General features: G+C 45.0%; 1 protein-coding gene across 2 annotated transcripts in view; it reads left to right on the top strand.

The window, feature by feature from the left end:
• The first annotated feature begins 5,912 nt into the window (after positions 1–5,912).
• Positions 5,913–22,806, top strand: part of epb41l4a (erythrocyte membrane protein band 4.1 like 4A) — a 122,456-nt gene continuing 105,562 nt past the window's right edge. For both annotated transcript variants that reach the window (XM_084159652.1, XM_084159653.1), the window contains exons 1-2: positions 5,913–6,323; positions 6,467–6,747. In XM_084159652.1, coding sequence (XP_084015778.1) covers positions 6,649–6,747 — 99 coding nt within the window. In that variant the 5' untranslated portion in view covers positions 5,913–6,323; positions 6,467–6,648. The remainder of the gene's footprint in view (positions 6,324–6,466; positions 6,748–22,806) is intronic.

Below are 22,806 nucleotides of genomic sequence, written 5' to 3'. Positions count from 1 at the left end.
CTCCTGATGTACTGGCCTGTCTCCTGGTAGCGCCTCCATGCTCTGGACACTACGCTGACAGACACAGCAAACCTTCTTGCCACAGCTCGCATTGATGTGCCATCCTGGATGAGCTGCACTACCTGAGCCACTTGTGTGGGTTGTAGACTCCGTCTCATGCTACCAGTAGAGTGAAAGCACCGCCAGCATTCAAAAGTCACCAAAACATCAGCCAGGAAGCATAGGAACTGAGAAGTGGTCTGTGGTCACCACCTGCAAAACCAGTCCTTTATTGGGGGTGTCTTGCTAATTGCCTATAATTTCCACCTGTTGTCTATTCCATTTGCACAACAGCATGTGACATTTATTGTCAATCGGTGTTGCTTCCTAAGTGGACAGTTTGATTTCACAGAAGTGTGATTGACTTGGAGTTACATTGTGTTGTTTAAGTGCTCCCTTTATTTTTTTGAGCAGTGTACTTGAGTAAAAGTAAAGACACCTTCATAGAAAATTACTCAAGTAAAAGTGAAAGTCACCCAGTAAAATCCTACTTGAGTAAAAGTCTAAAAGTATTTTGGTTTTAAATATACTTAAGTATCAAAAGTAAATGTAATTGCTAAAATATACTTAAGTATCAAAACTCAAAGTAAAAGTATAAATAATTTCAAATGTCTTATATTAAGCAAACCAGAAGGCACAATTGTATTGTTTTTTAAATGTATGGATAGCCAGGGGCACACTCCAACACTCACACTGTTTAGTGAGTCCGCCAGATTAGAGGCAGTAGGGATGACCAGGGATGTTCTCTTGATAAGTGTGTGAATTAGACAATTTTCCTGTCCTGCTAAGCATTCAAAATGTAATGTACTTTTGGGTGTCAGGGAAAATGTATGGCCTAAAAAGTACATAATTGTCTTTAGGAATGTAGTGAAAGAAAAGTAAAAGTTGTCAAAAATATAAATAGTAAAGTAAAGTACAGTTACCCCAAAAAACTACTTAAGTAGTACTTTCAAGTATTTTTACTTAAGTACTTTACACCACTGTCTACTGACCCACTTTCAGCAAAAGTAATTGAAAGCAAGTAGATCTGCCTAATACCTTTAACTGGCAAGTGGCAACAATGACCTCTTATTCAATTGTGTATTCTGCATGTCAAGGACTTCTGTGTTGTTATAGTATGAATACAGTAGGCCAATTCATATTAGGCTATAACAACTACACACAGAAGTACTTGACATGCATTAGTCCATCTTTGACACATAATACACATCTACACCCTTAAAAAAAAATCTTCATCCCTGCATGTTTGTGCATACCACACTGACCATACAGTATATTGAAACTGAATGATGAATGGATGGGAAGGATGACTTATTGACAATAAGCCCAGTGAAGACAACGACATTATCAATATTTGTATCACTTAATGACAATTGAGTAATAGCCTACTCTTACATATTTTGCAAGGCCAATGTATTTTTCTTGACATTGTGCAAAACTGTAATCAACATCTTATTGCTTCCTACCTCTCTTTTCTAGGAAGGCATTGGCAAAGACCAACCAGCAGAGGTCAGGATAAAGCAAGGTAGCACTTGCTCTAAAAAACGTGTAGTTTAGGCCTATGGCTAGGCCACTGAAAACATCCAAATCAAGTTGCAATATTATCTCACTGCAATTTACAGTAGCCTACAGGGTGGCTTGAAATGTTAAATGATATATAGCCTGCCAATGTCCACACACACACAAACACACACACACAGAGAGAGAAAGAGAGAGCGAGAGAGCAACAGACCAGCGAGACACTCTCCCAGACCTGCGGGACCCCCCCCCCCCAACCAATTAACACCCCCCCAAGTCAACCATGCCCACACCCCATTTAGGCCCCCTCAGATCAGACCTATGCCCCTTCTACCCAACCCATTCCCCCCACTCCCGCAAAGAGGGCCGTGAACAGGCAAACAGGCCCAACCCCCACTCTTACACTAGCCCAAGCCAATGGGATGTACCAGATGCTCAGCAGGCTCTGCTCACAATTACTGGCCTGAGGCCAAACCACACCACCAACAACATTAGACACTTTATGGAACACAAAGCCTTCACAATCTCATCCTGGAATATCCAAGGCCTGAGGTCATCTGCCTTGGCCTAAAGATCAGGAACCTGGACTTCACCAAATAAATCGGAAATACAGACATTGTAATCCTACAAGAAACATGGTATAGAGGAGACTGGTTGCCCTCTAAGTTACAGAGAGCTGGTAGTCCCATCTACCAAACTACCAAGTGTGAAACAGGGAAGGGACTCGGGGGGTATGCTAATTTGATATAGAGTAGACCTCACTCACTCTATTAAATGAATCAAAAGAGGAACATTTTACATTTGGCCAGAAATTCAAAAGGAAATAATCTCAACCAAGAAAAATGTCCTCCTGTGTGCTACCTATATACCCCCACTAGAATCCCCATACTTTAATGAAGACAGCTTCTCCATCCTGGAGGGGGAAATCAATAATTTCCAGACCCATGGACATGTACTAGTCTGTGGCAACCTAAATGCCAGAACTGGACAAGAAACTGACACCCTCAGCACACAGGGGGACAAACACCTACCTGGAGGTGACAGCATTCCCTCCCCCATATGACCCCATAGGCACAACTATGACAACATAACCAATAGAAACGGGTCACAACTCCTGCAGCTCTGTCACACTCTGGGTATGTACATAGTCAATGGTAGGCTTCGAGGGGACTCCTATGGTAGGTACACCTATAACTCATCTCTTGGCAGTAGTACTGTAGACTACTTTATCACTGACCTCAACCCAGAGTCTCTCAGAGCGTTCACAGTCAGCCCACTGACACCCCTATCAGACCACAGCAAAATCACAGTCTACTTGAACAGAGCAATACACAATCATGAGGCATCAAAGCCAAAGGAACTGAATAATATTAAGAAATGCTATAGATGGAAGGAAAGTAGTGTCGAAACCTACCAAAAAACGATTAGGCAACAATAAATTCTATCCCTTTTAGACAACTTCCTGGACAAAATGTTCCACTGTAATAGTGAAGGTGTAAACTTGGCAGTAGAAAACCTAAATAGTATATTTGACCTCTCAGCTTCCCTATCAAATCTAAAAATCTCTAACAGAAAACCGAAGAAAAGTAACAATAATGACAAATGGTTTGATGAAGAACGCAAAAACCTGAGAAAGAAATTGAGAAACCTATCCAACCAAAAACATAGATACCCAGAAAATCTGAGCCTACGCCTTCACTTTGGTGAATCACTAAAACAATACAGAAATACACTACGGAAAAAGAAGGAACAGCATGTCAGAAATCAGCTCGATGTAATTGAAGAATCCATAGACTCTAACCACTTCTGGGAAAATTGGAAAACACTAAACAAACAACAACACGAAGAGCTATCTATCCAAAACGTAGATGTATGGGTAAACCACTTCTCCAATCTCTTTGGCCCTATAACAAAGAACAAACAGCAAAAATATATACATGATCAAATGCAAATCTTAGAATCAACTATTAAAGACTACCAGAACCCACTGGATTCTCCAATTACATTGAATGAACTACAGGACAAAATACAAACCCTCCAACCCAAAAAGGCCTGTGGTGTTGATGGTATCCTCAATGAAATGATAAAATATACAGACCACAAATTCCAATTGGCTATACTTAAACTCTTTAACATCGTCCTTAGCTCTGGCATCTTTGGAACCAAGGACTGATCACCCCAATCCACAAAAGTGGAAACAAATTTGACCCCAATAACTACCGTGGGATATGCGTCAACAACAACCTTGGGAAAATCCTCTGCATTATCATTAACAGCAGACTAGTTAATTTCCTCAGTGAAAACAATGTACTGAGCAAATGTCAAATAGGCTTTTTACCAAATTACCATAAGACAGACCATGTATTCACCTTGCACACCGTAATTGACAAACAAGCAAAACAAAACAAAGGCAAAGTCTTCTCATGCTTTGTTGATTTCAAAAAAGCTTTTGACTGAATTTGGCATGAGGGTCTGCTATACAAATTGATGAAAAGTGGGGTTGGGGGAAAAACATATGACATTATAAAATCCATGTACACAAACAACAAGTGTGCGGTTAAAATTGGCAAAAGACACACACATTTCTTTCCACAGGGCCGTGGGGTGAGACAGGTATGCAGTTTAAGCCCTACCCTTTTCAATATATATATCAACGAATTAGCGAGGGCACTAGAACAGTCTGCAGCACCCGGCCTCACCCTACTAGAATCGGAAGTCAAATGTCTACTGTTTGCTGATGATCTGGTGCTTCTGTCACCAACCAAGGAGGGCCTACAGCACCACCTAGATATTCTGCACAGATTATGTCAGACGTGGGCCCTGACAGTAAATCTCAGTAAGACAAAAATAATGGTGTTCCAAAAAAGGTCTAGTTGCCAAGTCCACAAATACACATTCCATCTAGACACCGTTGCCCTAGAGCACACAAAAAACTATACATACCTCAGCCTAAACATCAGCGCCACAGGTAACTTCCACAAAGCTGTGAACGATCTGAGAGACAAGGCAAGAAGGGCCTTCTATGCCATCAAAAGGAACATAAAATTTGACATACCAATTAGGATCTGGCAAAAAATACTTGAATCAGTTATAGAACCCATTACCCTTTATGGTTGTGAGGTCTGGGGTCCGCTCACCAACCAAGAATTCACAAAATGGGACAAACAACAAATTAAGACTCCGCATGCAGAATTCTGCAAAAATATCCTCAGTGAACAACAAAAAACACAAAATAATGCATGCAGAGCAGAATTAGGCCGATACCCGCTAATGATTAAAATCCAGAAAAGAGCCATTTAATTCTATAACCACTTAAAAGGAAGCGATTCCCAAACCTTCCATAACAAAGCCATCACCTACAGAGAAATTGGAGAAGAGTCTCCTAAGCAAGATGGTCCTGAGGCTCTGTTCACAAACACAAACAGATCATGAGAAAACAAAAAGAGAATGACTTAACACATTGGAAATAATTAACAAAAAACTGAGCAAACTAGAATGCTATTTGGCCCTAAACAGAGAGTACACAGTGGCAGAATACCTGACCACTGTGACTGACCCAAACTTAAGGAAAGGTTTGACTATGTACAGACTCAGAGAGCATAGCCTTGCTATTGAGAAAGGCCGCCGTAGGCAGACCTGGCTCTCAAGAGAAGACAGGCTATGTGCACACTCCCCACAAAATGAGGTGGAAACTGAGCTGCACTTCCTAACCTCCTGCCAAATGTATGACCATATTAGAGACACATATTTCCCTCAGATTACAGAGATCCACAAAGAATTTGAAAACAAACCCAATTTTGATAAACTCCCTTATCTACTGGGTGAAAAACCAGTGTGCCATCACAGCAGCTAGATTTGTGACCTGTTGCCACAAGAAAAGGGCAACCAGTGAAGAACAAACACCATTGTAAATACAACCCATATGTATGTTTATTTATTTTCCCATTTGTACTTTAACTATTTGCACATTGTTACAACACTGTATATATACATAATATGACATTTGAAATGTCTTTATTCTTTTGGAACTTCTGAGTGTAATGTTTACTGTTAATATTTATTGTTTATTTCACTTTAGTTTACTATCTACTTCACTTGCCTATGGCAATGTTAACATACGTTTCCCATGCCAATAAAGCCCTTAAATTGAATTGAATTGAGAGAGAGAGAGACCACTTTGCAAATCTCCGACAGGTGGCAGGATTGTATTATCTATGAATGCATATTGTCCGTATGGCTTCAATTGGTGGAAAGTCCAGAGGGGCGGAGTCATTTTGTGTCCGGAAGCTTTGTCGTGAAAGATGGGCACCGCTCCTTAGCAACGGGCTGTCTGCAATGTTGAAGAGTGGCGAGACTTTAGCTCATTTTTCGAAACCGACAGGACATGTGCAGGGTACGCCTCTGTCTTCACTTTTAGTAGGATTGCTGGATATAAGACAAGTACAAATTAAAGACTTGGAGCTCAAAAAGCGGATCACATTGAAAGGAATTCATATTTTTCTTGCATATCTATGAATATTGGAGCTGGAGGGCACTGAAGAGCGCATAACTCGTGTTTATTGGACACAATAAAGGGAAGGAACCTTGCGGTCTGGGAGTTATCCAGTTTTTAATGAAAATGAAATAACTATAAACTACGGCTTATAAAGAAATAGGCTTCACATACTGTACCCAAAGCTGAACATTTAAAGGAGGCTGATTTGTTGAAAGAACAACCTGCAAGCCAAAGCAAAAGGTTTCGCAATTATTTGGGAGAGAGCACAAAGGTGTGTAGCCTATTTGGACCCTAATAAAACTACAATATGTTGTTATTATACGCATTTTTACAGTATTGTGACTAGTTTATTGGCCTAAAGGTTCGTTTCAATGCAATGTCTTCTGATAATTCTATAATTGTCTTTTTTTGCAGATCATAAACAAAACAAGGACTGACTAAGGAGTGTTTTATTGAAGAAAAACCCCTGATGAATTTGACTTTTATTTACTCCCAACATTAGTCCATAATTTCGTATAAATACTATTTTATCATTGAATTGACAGAAGTCCGCTAAATCAGTGCTGTGTTGCTTTATCCTTCCCCCCAAAAAAGACATGAGTTGCTTCTGTGCTGCTCAGGAGGAGTTTTATTGTGAAGTTTTACTGTTGGATGAAACCAAATTGACGTTAACCACTCAACAACAAGGAATAAAGGTAAGAGAAGATCCCTTTACACGCGCTCCTCTGTCTGTCAGGTTAGGCGGTTGACAGGTAGCCATCCTTTAATAAGCGGTCTGTCATCACATCGCGCGCGGTGACGCTTGTCAAGAATCTGTGCTTCTACATTGACTGAAGTATGCAGTTGTTGGAATATAGTATCTGAATGTTTGACTCACTTTTAAATGTATGAAAAAGTACAATGTGGCCGTTTATTAACAGAAAGCCCAAAGCTACAGGTTGCCCGACCATGTAGGTGTCTCTTGAGGGTACATTTGGCTATTGGTAGCTGACCTACAGGAGCCCATAAAGTAGCACAGGCTTCTACTGTAATTTGCTGTGAACTCTCTGTGAAACAAAATACAGGCCCCAAGGGCTGTAAAGAAACATGGTGAGTATCTTGGCTATGTAAGTGCCTTTGATAGTCTCCATGACTTATTTCTGGTTGTGAATTAAATCTGAAATTAGGCTTTAGGGGATTTCCATCCCAACAAAAGCATGATAATGACATAATTGAAATCCTGAAACTTGATGACAACCAACCAGTTTTCTAGTTTAACTTCGTTACATGTCTGACTTATAGCAGCCTACTGTATAGGCCACATTCTCTCAGTAATGCTCATTTGGATCTTCATAATGTTTTTATAACACATGGTATGTTAAATCCACAAGTCAACCACAACACACAGTCAAAAAATGCATAAAGAAAACACCCAGAGCATGCCTTACATTTTTTTGTCTAAGTGGAAAACAAAGACTTGAATGTATCAATATCAGTTGTAAGTATCTTCTCTGGTTTCTTCACCTTGGGGCACAGTGTAAACCAAGACTTCATGATGATAGATACAATACTGCGATGCAACTTCAGTTTCAGGAAAGTCTGTTAGGAGACACTGTCTGTCATTCTACAGGGGGTGGGGGTGGGGGTGGGGGGGTGCATTATTTAGTGTCATGGAACACAGCCATAATATCTCTAAAGCGAACCACTCCATGACTGCTCTTCAATGACTGTTATGATGCTATTGGTATTATGTACTATTTTCTCTTGACTAGCTTCATAAAATAATTTCCAACTCAGAGCAGGCCAGACTGGGAGTTCTTTAAAAGCTGTGAATATGGGGTTTAGTTTATGGGTTGGATATAATCTCTGAAGAAGAAACTCAGGTCTGTCTGTGTTTCAGAGGGCCAGAGGCAGAGAATGATGTTCTGATGACTGCTGGGGCTAAACAGCATCTGGTTGCTTGGCCTCACCTTGCCCGTTGACGCTCATACCTTTATTTCCCTATTATAATGTTCCAAATATAAACCCTTCATAGCATATAAACCTTTCATAGTCCATAGCTTTTGGTCTATCTTGATAAGCCCTTTATGTAAATATTAGAGCAGGCCTAACCATTGGCCACCTGTTACTGTAGCAGGTGTGTTTTGCTGGTAGTTTGTGGAAAGCAACTCCTAAAATTGTGCATTTGGAAAGAGACAGACCCTCTAACTGATTTTTAGTTGCCATGCCACCACCCACACAACCCCCCCCCCCCCCCCCCCCCCCCCCCCCCCCCTCTCCTCAAGATGGCCCCACATGATACCTCGGCGCCCTATCCCTCTTGGCTTGGCTATATTCTCCCTGTGTTTGTTCCACTAGTGACTTGTCCATTGGAGAGATCAGGTTGCTCATCCTCTTTTAATTGTTAATGTGAGAGGCTGTGCAGGTGGGCTCTCTGGAAGCCATGTCTGTCTGTGTGCATGGTGAATAGTGCAGTATCAGCTTTGTATTATGCATTATTGTCGTGTTGTGTACAGTACGCGTGTAATGTGTATTTTCTCCTTTATGGCTCTAGTGTAAGTTAGTAAAGCTGCTGTGGTGAGATTTTGAATGAATGCCTTCTGACTGTACTGATCCAGCAGAGTAGCATTATAATCCTGGTATTGTCAGTGGTTAGATTAAAAACACCAGCTCTACCGCAGTGGAGCTTAGCTCTGGGTTGGTTCTATGAATATTATTGTATAATTTGTTGGGCTCTAGGATTCATCTGATCCCAGCATAACAATTTGTAAGAAAAGTCAAGTTTGTTGGGGGTTTTGTAGTTGGTTATCACAAACGTATTTTGTATTACACAAAAATATGTGTACTGAACAAAGTACTAGAGTGACTCTTGAAGTGAAGCTGGCACTAATCCTATTTATGCTGCTCTCTGTTACTGATAAAGATTAGCTTTACGTTCAGCAGTGTGGCATGACATACACCTGTATTTCCCTGGCCCCTGACACTACTGTGACTGAAAACCACAAGAGTGAGAGACCAGACAAAGACAATGAAAGGGTTTGGGTTAAAAGGCTTTGGCCCAAAAGAAAGAGATGGAATGCGGGGCAGAACAAAGTGTGCATTTGGTGACACATTTTTCCGGAGGGACGCTCGTGGAGGGAGGCACTTTGTCTGTCAGTCAGGTTATTTTTTATTTTTTATTTTTGTCTTCCCTTCAGAAAAAGAGCCCAAGAGAGCTGCAAAGTTGCTGGTTAGTTGACCTCCACACGCGTGTACCCAAGGTGTTGCGCAACACCACTCCAGCTATCACTCTGGTGTGTTGTCACCCTCCTCTAGATCTCCCATCTAGGCTGTTTATTTTAGGTTGCTCTCAGCTGTAAATTAATAAGAAAAAAGAGACTTGAAAGGGTTCAAAATGTGAACAGAAGTTCCCTAACCTACATTATTGGGCCATGAGTTCCTGATGCACGTGTAATTATATTTTGATATTATGTATTATTTCTCACGTTTGTCAAAGTTTTTATGCTTGGCTGCTGGGAGCACAGAGAGAATCGGGGCTAGGTGGGCTGATGCATTTGGCTCCTGTAAGCTTGATCCAGTCTGTGCTATAGCTGTATTAAACAGCACTGAGCCTCTTACACAAAGGCTCCATTGAGTTTGGCCCGGGGGCTGTGTTGGATTTAGCGTGAGGTACAGAACTGCTCACGTGTTGCTACCTCAACAAAGCAGAGCAGTCCCAAAGACAGCGGCCACTGACCCTGAAGGCCACGTCTGTTTTTTCTGGCCATGGCTAGAGAGAGATGCTCCGACCTCTTAGCTTTCTGGATAATAATTAACAAAAACAGGGCAGCTTTTTGGGAACAGTTAGCCGCAGCTGCTTCCTTCCTTGTCGTCATTCAGAATGTCTTTGTTCTCCAACTTCCACTAAATACAATGAACATGGTGTTTTTTTGTACAACAGGTCACCTCCTAAGGTTGTCACAAAGAATAGGCAGCATTTAATGTCAGTGTACCTATAAAGTTCTTCCTGATTCATGCCAGAACAGGAGAGAGGGTTTGGGTACATTGGGGCAACACTGCAGCTGTGTGACATGTTGATTTACTTGATATGCTTGGCTCAAGGCAAAGTTTTTCCATTGTGAAATTAGAAATACATAAAAATTCCTGCATGTGCGGAATGTGTCAATTCCATTGTGCTTTTAGAGATCGGTACACATTAGATCACATTAGCCTATTTTAGACATAAAATAATATTTTTGACAGTGTCGACTGATAGATTCCTCAGCTTTATATCCTCAGAGATTAGATTGATATGTAAAATCAGTGAATTCCTGAAAGTGAAAGTCAAGAGCTGGTTGCTATGGAAACATATTACTTTCTAATGAACCTGGTGGCTACTAATGCATCCTCTGGGTTCTGCTACTGAAGAGTCAATAGAGAGAGAGAAAAAAATATCTCTCCACTTCATCTCAGCTCAGGCTGTTTTGTGTGGGGATGCAACATTCACATTTCCCTCTTTGAAACTGTGAAGAGTTCTACCCCAGACTGTGTATGACTGTGTGAAATTGGTGCTTCTTTTTCCCTTGAGACAATCAGTATGTCTTTAGCTAGGTAAATTATAAGTCATTTGTCATGACACTTAGCTCAGTTCCATCACCATACACTAATTTACTGTAGCAGGTGGGTGGAAACTGTCAAAAGCTTGTTCCTCTGTTAGCTGACATCCCACAGCAATAAACATAAAATGCTAGGAGGCACCAGAGCCATATATTAAAGCTAGAATCGTTAATTGCTACATCCATTTTTGGACTTAATGAATATACCCATTGATTCTTAAAGAATATAACTTAGAAATGCCTCATGAACATAGATCAACTGTCGCACCCCATCAGAACCCAAAATATAAGCTTGTTTAAATACGATGTTTGTAAACAAAGTAAATGTAAACAAACTCTGTATTGCCTCAAAACATCATTTTGATATCATGGATGGTCAGTCCTTGCATCCATAGCTCGGTGTATGAATTTGAGAGTGGTTACATTTCTCCAGACCCATCCCTCAGCTTTTTTACCAAAAGAGAGGTGGGGTGACCACTTTGTTATTGTTTCAATTAAGGATTCTAACTTTAAGGAATATATGACTCTGGGAGGCCCCCAGAGCTCTCTCTCTCTCTCTCAAGGACATACGTCCCCCGGGCTTCCCTCAAAGTAGGGTAGAGCACTGGGGAAATAAACAGTTACACCATTTGGATCAAAGGGGAAGTGACAGACGAACATCCCACATCTGTGGTCTATGTAAACACACACACACATTTCCATTACATGATAGAAGTATTTTTGGGGTGGGTTTGGCAGTGTAATGTTTGTTACGAGGCAAAATAGTTTGTCCATGTCATAATAATTCTTAGGAGAGAACATTGTCCACATTCCCAACATTATTGTATATTAGTATACAGTATATTAGCCTGAGTGCTCTTAAGGAACCTGTCTTGCCACATACAGTACCTACCTGTCGGACAGAGCATCCAAGGCCAGGTAGCAGCTCATTATGTAATTAGGACTCAGTACTGATCCACCTATTACCACCTAAGGCTGGTGAAACACACACACACACTCGCAAACACACTAACACACACAAACACACAAACACACACACACAGGCTCAGCTGTGAATTATTTACTAACACGTTACTGCTAATGGTGCAGGGAACAGTAATAGTCTTATTTGGCATGCTCCAATTCTCAATTCTGGGGCTGGCATGTATGTGTGGATCCAATAAATGGAATTGATCTGTTTATTGATTTAGTAGGATACTCTCACTGTTGCCCTCTCGGATTTAAGACAACCCATTGTAGGCAATAGACCTGGTGAAAAACCCTGTTCACATGATCAGACTATCCAAAAATCGGTTTAACAATGTTAAGTGATTTGAAGTGAAAACCAACATTGAGAAAACCAACTTTGAGGTTCACAGTGTGTGGCCGTGATACTGTGAGTCAGCACAAATAGATATGATAACTGATTAGACACCAGCAGTGTCCACTTACCTCTGCTGGTTGAAAGTGATAATGAATGATAGTAGACTCGGCCCTGGAGAAATAGAGCGCGCATGCACACACACACAAACACACACACACCTTCGCTTGCATCTTCAGTTTAATTATCACAAGCCCTCTGACATATATTTTTTTGAAAGGAGCTATACAAAATGAAACTGATTGCCCCTTGCTAGACTTGCTTGTCACAATCACACACCATTTCTCTTTCATTATAACAGGAGAATAAACAGCATGCTGTGTGTGATTACAATTGCTGTTCTGTGTCAGACCCCAGGAAGAATAGCTGTCGCTAATGGGGATCCTAATAAAAATCGAATCGTAAATTATCACTTTTATTATTACCAGATACCTGCAACAGTCTGATCTGATCTCTTACCCTGATACGTTTTAAGCTTATCAGATATTTGTTAAACAAGTGTAAGCAACAGATATCGACAGGGCAGGGGGGAGGGGGGCTGTAGTAGGGAGAATCAGAGGTACTGAGGTGTGAATAGGGTTGCAAAGCTACTGATCATTTACTAAAGTTACCAGAATCTTCAGCAATTTTGGTAATTAACAGAAAATCTATGGCAATCTATCGTAACATTAGTAATTTATACTTGAATAACTTGAAACAGATGTATTGGTATATAGTATTCATTTGTTAAATATGTGTCCGTATTGTCCATTAGTTTCTAGTAGATAGACCATATGGTTCAAGAGAAAATAGCCTAATTAATGAAAAAAGCATCTAATCAACAATGGCATTATTTTCAATTACCTCTACAAATCTTCCAACTATTGACTGCCTCCAGTTTGACACCGAAACATTGACAACAAATACATATTGATATAATAAAATAAATAAAAGTATACAAAAATATTTCATGCTGAAACCCTCATATTAAACACTGAGTTGATGGTTTATATTTAGGATAATGTTTTAAACTTTGTCATTCTATTTTTGATTTTAAAATCATGTTGTTTAATTAATTCATATATTTTACATGTGAAGGCCACACAGAGGGCCAGAGATAATTACAGACACCTGTGATAATCTGAAGTACCCAGAAGGGCCACAAGATGTCTTGTGATAGATTACATAAAATCCTTGAAAGATACCCAAATTCTGATAGTTTACTGGTATACCCTCCCTTTGCAACCCGAGGTGTGAGTGAGCACGTCCTTGCTCAGTCTGCCAAGCAGCCAGGCAGGAGGGTGTGAGCTGTGGAGAGAAAGGGAGAGAGACAGTGAGAGTGGTGGGATTTCAGGGGGATGGGAGAAGAACAGTTTAATAATCTCTTCATGGCATATTCCTGGCCTAAGAAATACTTTGGAGCATGATCTAATAGGTATTTCATAACTGACATAAACAATGATGCTCTAACCCATCTTTGCTGATGTCATCAACACTGGCCACATGCTGCAAGTGGTTTCTTTCTCCTTAGTCAGAGATTATTAAATACTCTGTATTACAAATGGTTGCTTCCATTTTTCACCTGATATACATTTTCAGAACGTGATATTAAAACAACCAGCAAGCTTTTAACCACCCTGTCCTTCTCTCCCACGCCCTATCTGTGCTACTGTACCATAGAGTGTGTATATGTAACACTGTAATAGCTTATAAAACATCTCAATGATCTATACCCCCTGTCAACTTAACTAGTTTACACACACCAATTCCCCAGATCATACAATTGTAATGTCACAGTTGTAATCATGTATTGTGCTTTACTATCTTGCCTGCTGATTAGGGTAGGCGTTATCATCATCATAATCATCATTAAAAGTCCATTATGTGGTGTTTTCCTCTGCTCTAAAGCTCTAATCTTATCTTTGACCTTAGTCTCCTTGGTGACCACCAGGCACGACTCAGCATTCAGGACACTACACAATGTGACCACAGTACACTTGTCACTTTCCATTCATTCTGTTCCAGACAGTTTCATTCTGTTCTGTTATGGTCTATCTGTTCAGTGGTGTGAGGACAATTCACTTGTGGATTTGTGTGTGTGTGTCTGTTTCTGTGTGTATGTGTGTGTATGTATGTGTGATCACCCACCCCTTGTCATAAAACCGTCGTGGATGTGGTGGAGGAGTCAAGCGCAGGAAGCAGAGGTTTAGTCCAACAAGACTTTTAATAGTCTCAAAAGCAATAGTGTACACCCCGACCTCGAATAACACGAAGAGGCGAGGGAAAATTACGCACACGCGTAAAACACTAAACATAGAAAAATGATACAGAAAACAAACACGTATCAGAAATACAAGAGGCGACGGAAAAATAACAACACACAATGACCATAGAGCAAAACAAGGAACTTATAAGACACATAATCAACACTCAAACAGACACAGGTGTGACAGACAGACAAAAGCAATCAAACACAGAAACATAGATCGGTGGCAGCTAATACTCCGGGGACGGCGAATGCCGAAGCCTGCCCGAACAAGGAGGAGGAGCAGCCTCGGCCGAAACCGTGACAGTACCCCCCCCTTGACGCGCGGCCCCAGCCGCGCGCCGACCCCGGCCTCGGGGACGGCCAGGAGGACGCGGACCCGGGCGCGTGGGATGCCCATGGTGAAACTCAGTCAGGAGGGATGGATCAAGTATGTCCCCCCTGGGCACCCAGCACTGTTCCTCCGGACCGTACCCCTCCCACTCCACGAGATACTGGAGACCACTCCTCCGGCGCCTCGAGTCCAGGATGGTCCGGACCCTGTACGCCGGGGCCCCCTCGATGTCCAAAGGGGGCGGAGGGGTCTCTCCTATCTCATCTTCTTGGAGTGGGCCAGCTACCACCGGCCTGAGAAGAGACACATGGAACGAGGGGTTAATATTTTTATACTCAATTGGCAGTTGTAACCTGTAACACACCTCGTTCAATCTTCTCAGGACTTTGAAGGGCCCCACAAACCGCCAACCCAGCTTCCGGCAGGGCAGGCGGAGGGGCAGGTTTCGAGTCGAGAGCCAGACTCGATCTCCCGGTGTGTACACCGGCCCCTCGCTGCGGTGGCGATCGGCGCTCGCCTTTTGTTGACGTATGGCACGCTGCAGATGGACATGGGCAGCGTCCCACGTCTCCTCCGAGCGCCGAATCCACTCGTCCACCGCAGGGGCCTCGATCTGGCTCTCGTGCCACGGTGCCAGGACCGGCTGATAACCTAAAACACACTGGAAAGGTGTTAAGTTGGTGGAGGAGTGGCGGAGAGAGTTCTGGGCCATCTCTGCCCAGGGGATGAACCTCGACCACTCCTCCGGCCGGTCCCGGCAATAGGACCTCAAAAACCTACCCACATCCTGGTTGACACGTTCCACCTGCCCATTACTCTCTGGGTGGTACCCCGAGGTAAGGCTTACCGAGACCCCCAACCGTTCCATGAACGCTCCCCAAACTCTGGAAGTGAACTGGGGACCTCGGTCAGACACAATATCCTCGGGGACCCCATAGTGCCGGAAAACATGGGTGAATAGGGCCTCAGCGGTTTGTAGGGCAGTAGGGAGACCCGGCATGGGAAGGAGATGACAGGCCTTGGAAAACCGATCCACAACGACCAAAATGGTGGTATTCCCCTGGGAGGGGGGAAGGTCGGTTACGAAATCCACCGATAGGTGTGACCATGGTCGTTGCGGAACGGGCAGGGGATGTAGCTTACCCCTGGGCAAATGTCTAGGCGCCTTACACTGGGCACACACCGAGCAGGAGGAGACATAAACCCTCACATCCCTGGCTAACGTTGGCCACCAGTATTTAATGCTAAGACAGTGCAATGTCCGGCCAATACCAGGATGTCCAGAGGAGGGTGATGTATGAGCCCAATAAATAAGTCTATCACGAATCTCGAGCGGGACGTACGTCCGCCCCACAGGACACTCGGGGGGGAGTAGGGTCGGTACGCAGTGCCCGCTCGATTTCTGAATCGACCTCCCACACCACCGGAGCCACCAAACAAGACTCCGGCAGTATGGAAGTAGGCTCGTTGGACCTCTCCTCTGTGTCATATCGCCGGGACAGGGCGTCTGCCTTACCATTCTGGGACCCAGGGATGTATGTGATCTTAAAAACGAACCGGGTTAGGAACATGTTCCACCTAGCCTGACGAGGGTTCAATCTCCAAGCTGCCCGGATGTACTCCAGGTTACGGTGATCCGTCAGAATGAGGAAAGGGTGTTGAGCCCCCTCAAGCCAATGCCTCCACACCTTTAGGGCCTGGACTACGGCTAACAGCTCCCTGTCCCCGACATCATAGTTACTCTCCGCCGCACTGAGCTTCTTAGAGTAGAACGCACAGGGGCGGAGTTTAGGTGGCGTGCCGGACCGTTGTGATAGAACTGCCCCAATACCAGTCTCGGACGCGTCTACCTCAACCTGGAATGGTAAAGAGGGATCCGGATGCGCCAGCACAGGAGCCGAGGTGAACAGGTTCTTAAGTTTGACAAATGCCCTGTCCGCCTCAGCCGACCACTGCAAGCGAACCGGACCCCCCTTTAGCAGGGACGTAATGGGAGCTGCAACCTGTCCAAAACCCCGAATAAACCTCCGGTAGTAATTAGCAAAACCCAAGAACTGTTGCACCTCTTTTACAGTGGTTGGAGTTTGCCAATTAAGCACGGCCGATACCCGGTCTACCTCTATCTCCACACCAGACGCGGACAACCGATAACCCAAAAAGGAGACGGACTCCTGGAAGAACAGGCATTTCTCTGCCTTGACATACAAGTCATGCTCCAACAGTCGTCTCAACACTCGGCGTACCTGGGCTACATGCTCGGCTCGAGTAGCAGAGTACACTAGGATGTCGTCTATGTACACTACTACTCCCTGCCCATGCATGTCCCGGAAAATCTCGTCAACAAAGGATTGGAAGACTGAAGGAGCATTCATTAAACCGTATGGCATGACGAGATACTCGTAATGACCCGAGGTGGTGCTAAATGCTGTCTTCCATTCATCCCCCTCCCTAATGCGCACCAGATTGTACGCGCTCCTGAGATCCAACTTTGTGAAGAACCGCGCTCCGCGTAATGACTCCGTCATCGTCGCAATCAGTGGAAGTGGGTAGCTGTATTTAACTGTGATCTGATTGAGACTACGATAATCAATACACGGGCGCAATCCCCCGTCCTTTTTCTTCACAAAGAAGAAACTCGAGGAGACTGGGGAAGTAGAGAACCGTATGTATCCCTGTGCCAAGGACTCGGCTATGTAGGTCTCCATAGCCGCAGTTTCCTCTTGAGACAGGGGATACACATGACTCCGGGGAAGAGCCGCTCCGGTCTGGAGATTTATCGCACAGTCCCCCTGTCTATGAGGAGGTAGCCGTGCTGCCCTCGATTTGCTAAACACGAGTGCTAAATCCTCATACTCGGGGGGAATGCGCAGTGCAGGCCCTTGGTTCGGACTCTCTACCGAGGTCGCCCCTATGGAAACACCTAGACATCTCCCTACACACTGGGCAGACCACTCCATAAGAGCCCTCTGTTGCCACGCTATGGTAGGATCATGGGTACTTAACCAGGGAAGGCCCAACACCACTGGGTACGCAGGAGAGTCAATCAGATAGAACTGAATGATTTCCTCATGACCCCCCTGCGCCGTCATAGTCAGTGGTGCTGTGACATCCCTGATCAGACCCGACCCCAACGGCCGGCTGTCTAATGCGTGGACAGGGAATGGAACTTCTACCGGCCGAAGGGGAATTCCTAACCTAGCACAAAATGCTCGATCAATAAAGTTCCCAGCTGCGCCTGAATCTACTAGCGCCTTATGCTGGGAATGAGGTGCCACCTGTGGAAACCTCACAGGAATACTCATGTGACCAACAGAGAGCTCTGGGTGAGTGGGGCGCCTACTCACCTGAAATGACTCCCCATTGCGTGGCCTGTTGTCACCTCTCCCAGGAGACCCTCCCCAGCACCTGGCCGCAGTGTGTCCTCCACGACCGCAGGTGGTGCAGTGGATGGCCCCCCTCGGGTTCCCTCTCCTCCTCTCTCTAGCGCCAGCACCCCCCAGCTCCATGGGAATCGGCTCGGGGGTGCTAGAGGGTGGACTGGACGACCCCCACTCGGGACGTCCGCGGGTAGCCAGCAGGGTATCCAGACGGATGGAAATGTCCACCAACTGGTCAAACGACAGGTTGGTGTCCCTGCAGGCCAGCTCCCTACGAACGTCCTCTCGTAGACTACATCGGTACTGGTCGATGAGGGCCCTCTCATTCAAATCAAATCAAATCAAATCAAATCAAATTTTATTGGTCACATGCGCCGAATACAACAGGTGCAGACATTACAGTGAAATGCTTACTTACAGCCCTTAACCAACAGTGCATTTATTTTAAACAAAAAAGTAAGAATAAAACAACAACAAAAAAGTGTTGAGAAAAAAAGAGCAGAAGTAAAAAATAAAGTGACAGTAGGGAGGCTATATATACAATAGAATAAAGTGACAGTAGGGAGGCTATATATACAGGGGGGTACCGTTGCATAGTCAATGTGCGGGGGCACCGGCTAGTTGAGGTAATATGTACATGTGGGTAGAGTTAAAGTGACTATGCATAAATACTTAACAGAGTAGCAGCAGCGTAAAAAGGATGGGGTGGGGGGGCAGTGCAAATAGTCCGGGTAGCCATGATTAGCTGTTCAGGAGTCTTATGGCTTGGGGGTAGAAGCTGTTGAGAAGTCTTTTGGACCTAGACTTGGCACTCCGGTACCGCTTGCCGTGCGGTAGCAGAGAGAACAGTCTATGACTAGGGTGACTGGAGTCTTTGACAATTTTGAGGGCCTTCCTCTGACACCGCCTGGTATAGAGGTCCTGGATGGCAGGGAGCTTTGCCCCAGTGATGTACTGGGCCGTACGCACTACCCTCTGTAGTGCCTTGCGGTCAGAGGCCAAGCAGTTGCCATACCAGGCGGTGATGCAACCAGTCAGGATGCTCTCGATGGTGCAGCTGTAGAATTTTTTGAGGATCTGAGGACCCATGCCAAATCTTTTTAGTCTCCTGAGGGGGAATAGGCTTTGTCGTGCCCTCTTCACGACTGTCTTGGTGTGTTTGGACCATGATAGTTCGTTGGTGATGTGGACACCAAGGAACTTGAAGCTCTCAACCTGTTCCACTACAGCCCCGTCGATGAGAATGGGGGCGTGCTCAGTCCTCTTTTTTTTCCTGTAGTCCACAATCATCTCCTTTGTCTTGGTCACGTTGAGGGAGAGGTTGTTGTCCTGGCACCACACGGCCAGATCTCTGACCTCCTCCCTATAGGCTGTCTCATCGTTGTCGGTGATCAGGCCTACCACTGTTGTGTCGTCGGCAAACTTAATGATGGTGTTGGAGTCGTGCCTGGCCATGCAGTCATGGGTGAACAGAGAGTACAGGAGGGGACTGAGCACGCACCCCTGAGGGGCCCCCGTGTTGAGGATCAGTGTGGCAGATGTGTTGTTACCTACCCTTACCACCTGGGGGCGGCCCGTCAGGAAGTCCAGGATCCAGTTGCAGAGGGAGGTGTTTAGTCCCAGGATCCTTAGCTTAGTGATGAGCTTTGAGGGCACTATGGTGTTGAATGCTGAGCTGTAGTCAATGAATAGCATTCTCACGTAGGTGTTCCTCTTGTCCAGGTGGGAAAGGGCAGTGTGGAGTGCGATAGAGATTGCATCATCTGTGGATCTGTTGGGGCGGTATGCAAATTGGAGTGGGTCTAGGGTTTCTGGGATTATGCTGTTGATGTGAGCCATGACCAGTCTTTCAAAGCACTTCATGGCTACAGACGTCAGTGCCACGGGTCGGTAGTCATTTAGGCAGGTTATCTTAGAGTTCTTGGGCACGGGGACTATGGTGGTCTGCTTGAAACATGTTGGTATTACAGACTCAGTCAGGGACATGTTGAAAATGTCAGTGAAGACACTTGCCAGTTGGTCAGCACATGCTCGGAGTACACGTCCTGGTAATCCGTCTGGCCCTGCGGCCTTGTGAATGTTGACCTGCTTAAAAGTCTTACTCACATCGGCTACGGAGAGCGTGATCACATAGTCGTCCGGAACAGCTGGTGCTCTCATGCATGCTTCAGTGTTGCTTGCCTCGAAGCGAGCATAGAAGTGGTTTAGCTCGTCTGGTAGGCTTGTGTCACTGGGCAGCTCGCGGCTGTGATTCCCTTTGTAGTCTGTAATAGTTTTCAAGCCCTGCCACATCCGACGAGCGTCAGAGCCAGTGTAGTATGATTCAATCTTAGACCTGTATTGACTCTTTGCCTGTTTGATGGTTCGTCGGAGGTCATAGCGGGATTTCTTATAAGCGTCCGGGTTAGAGTCCCGTTCCTTGAAAGCGGCAGCTCTACCCTTTAGCTCAGTGCGGATGTTTCCTGTAATCCATGGCTTCTGGTTGGGGTATGTACGTACGGTCACTGTGGGGACGACATCATCGATGCACTTATTGATGAAGCCAGTGACTGATGTGGTGTACTCCTCAATGCTGTCTGAAGAATCCCTGAACATGTTCCAGTCTGTGCTAGCAAAACAGTCCTGTAGCTTAGCATCTGCGTCATCTGACCACTTTTTTATTAGCCGAGTCACTGGTGCTTCCTGCTTCAGTTTTTGCTTATAAGCAGGAATCAGGAGGATAGAGTTATGGTCAGATTTGCCAAATGGAGGGCGAGGGAGAGCTTTGTATGCGTCTCTGTGTGTGGAGTAAAGGTGGTCTAGAGTTTTTTCCCCTCTGGTTGCACATTTAACATGCTGGTAGAAATGAGGTAGAACGGATTTAAGTTTCCCTGCATTAAAGTCCCCTGCTACTAGGAGCGCTGCATCTGGATGAGCGTTTTCCTGTTGATTAATGGCCTTGTACAACTCATTCAGTGCAATCTTAATGCCAGCATTGGTTTGTGGTGGTAAATAGACAGCTATGAAAAGTATAGATGAAAACTCTCTTGGTAAATAGTGTGGTCTACAGCTTATCATAAGATACTCTACCTCAGGCGAGCAAAACCTTGAGACTTCCTTAGTATTTGATTTTGTGCACCAGCTGTTGTTTACAAAAATACAGAGACCGCCACCCCTCGTCTTACCCGAGTCTGCCGTTCTGTCCTGCCGATGTAGCGTATAGCCTGCTAGCTGAATGTTGTCATTGTTGTCATTCAGCCACGACTCCGTGAAACATAAGATATTACAGTTTTTAATGTCCCGTTGGTAGGATAACCGTAATCTTAAATCGTCCATTTTATTATCCAAAGCTTGAACGTTGGCTAATAGGATTGATGGGAGAGGCAGTTTACTCGTTCGCCGTCGGATCTTTACAAGGCACCCCGACCTACGTCCACGGTATCTCCGTCTCTTCCTCACGCGAATGACGGGGATCTGGGCCTTGTCTGGAGTCTGTAGAATATCCTTCGCGAACGCCTCGTTGAAAAAAAAGTGTTCGTCCAACGCGAGGTGAGTAATCGCTGTCCTGATATCCAGAAGCTCTCTTTGGTTATAAGAGACGATGGCATAAACATTATGTACAAAATAAATTACAAATAACGCGGAAAAACACACATTATGGTACAATTGGTTAGAGGGCTGTAAAACGGCAGCCATCTTCTTCCGGCGCTGTTCTGGAAGAACAGCGCCGGATCCCATCTCCGACATGGAAAGATGGGTCCCATCTTTCCATTCCACCCCGCATCCGCCGCTAGTGTCCGGAACTCCAGTGCGAACTCCTGTGCGCTCCTCTTCCCCTGTCGGAGGTGGAATAGACGCTCTCCCGCCGCTTTCCCCTCAGGGGGATGATCGAAGACAGCCCTGAAGCGGCGGGAGAACTCCGCGTAGGTGATGGTAGCGGCGTCTATTCCCCTCCATTCGGCGTTGGCCCATTCCAACGCCTTGCCGGAGAGACAGGAGATGAGGGCGGAGACGCTCTCGTATCCCGAGGGCGCCGGGTGTATAGTGGCAAGGTACAGTTCTACCTGCAGGAGGAATCCCTGACACCCGGCTGCAGAACCGTCATATGCCCTCGGGAGTGAGAGCCGAATGCCACTGGGTTCCGGTACTGAGAGAGGAGGACTGGCCGTTGGTGATGCGAAGTTGTAAGGGTCCTTGGCCACCTCAGAGTTCACCAATCGGCGCAGGGCGTTGGACACCTCGTCCATGACGGTCCCGAGTTGCTGGATCATAGCGTCCTGGAAATTGATCCGGTCCAGCAGGGATTCGGGTGCCGTCGCTGATCCTGCTGACTCCATAATGGTGTGTTGTTCTGTCATAAAACCGTCGTGGATGTGGTGGAGGAGTCAAGCGCAGGAAGCAGAGGTTTAGTCCAACAAGACTTTTAATAGTCTCAAAAGCAATAGTGTACACCCCGACCTCGAATAACACGAAGAGGCGAGGGAAAATTACGCACACGCGTAAAACACTAAACATAGAAAAATGATACGGAAAACAAACACGTATCAGAAATACAAGAGGCGACGGAAAAATAACAACACACAATGACCATAGAGCAAAACAAGGAACTTATAAGACACATAATCAACACTCAAACAGACACAGGTGTGACAGACAGACAAAAGCAATCAAACACAGAAACATAGAGCGGTGGCAGCTAATACTCCGGGGACGGCGAACGCCGAAGCCTGCCCGAACAAGGAGGAGGAGCAGCCTCGGCCGAAACCGTGACACCCCTGAGTTTTTTGAGCAGCTGAAATCTCTGCAAGCCGAGGTTGCTCCTTATTAAACAAAATATGTGCGTGGCTTTTTACCCTGCAGTCAGCATGCAGCTATTTTTGTTCTC

Source organism: Coregonus lavaretus (assembly GCF_964263955.1).
Source record: "Coregonus lavaretus genome assembly, chromosome: 4".
NCBI lineage: Eukaryota > Metazoa > Chordata > Actinopteri > Salmoniformes > Salmonidae > Coregonus > Coregonus lavaretus.
The sequence above is the reverse complement of the archived record's forward strand: the minus strand, read 5'-3'. Positions and strand labels throughout refer to the sequence as shown.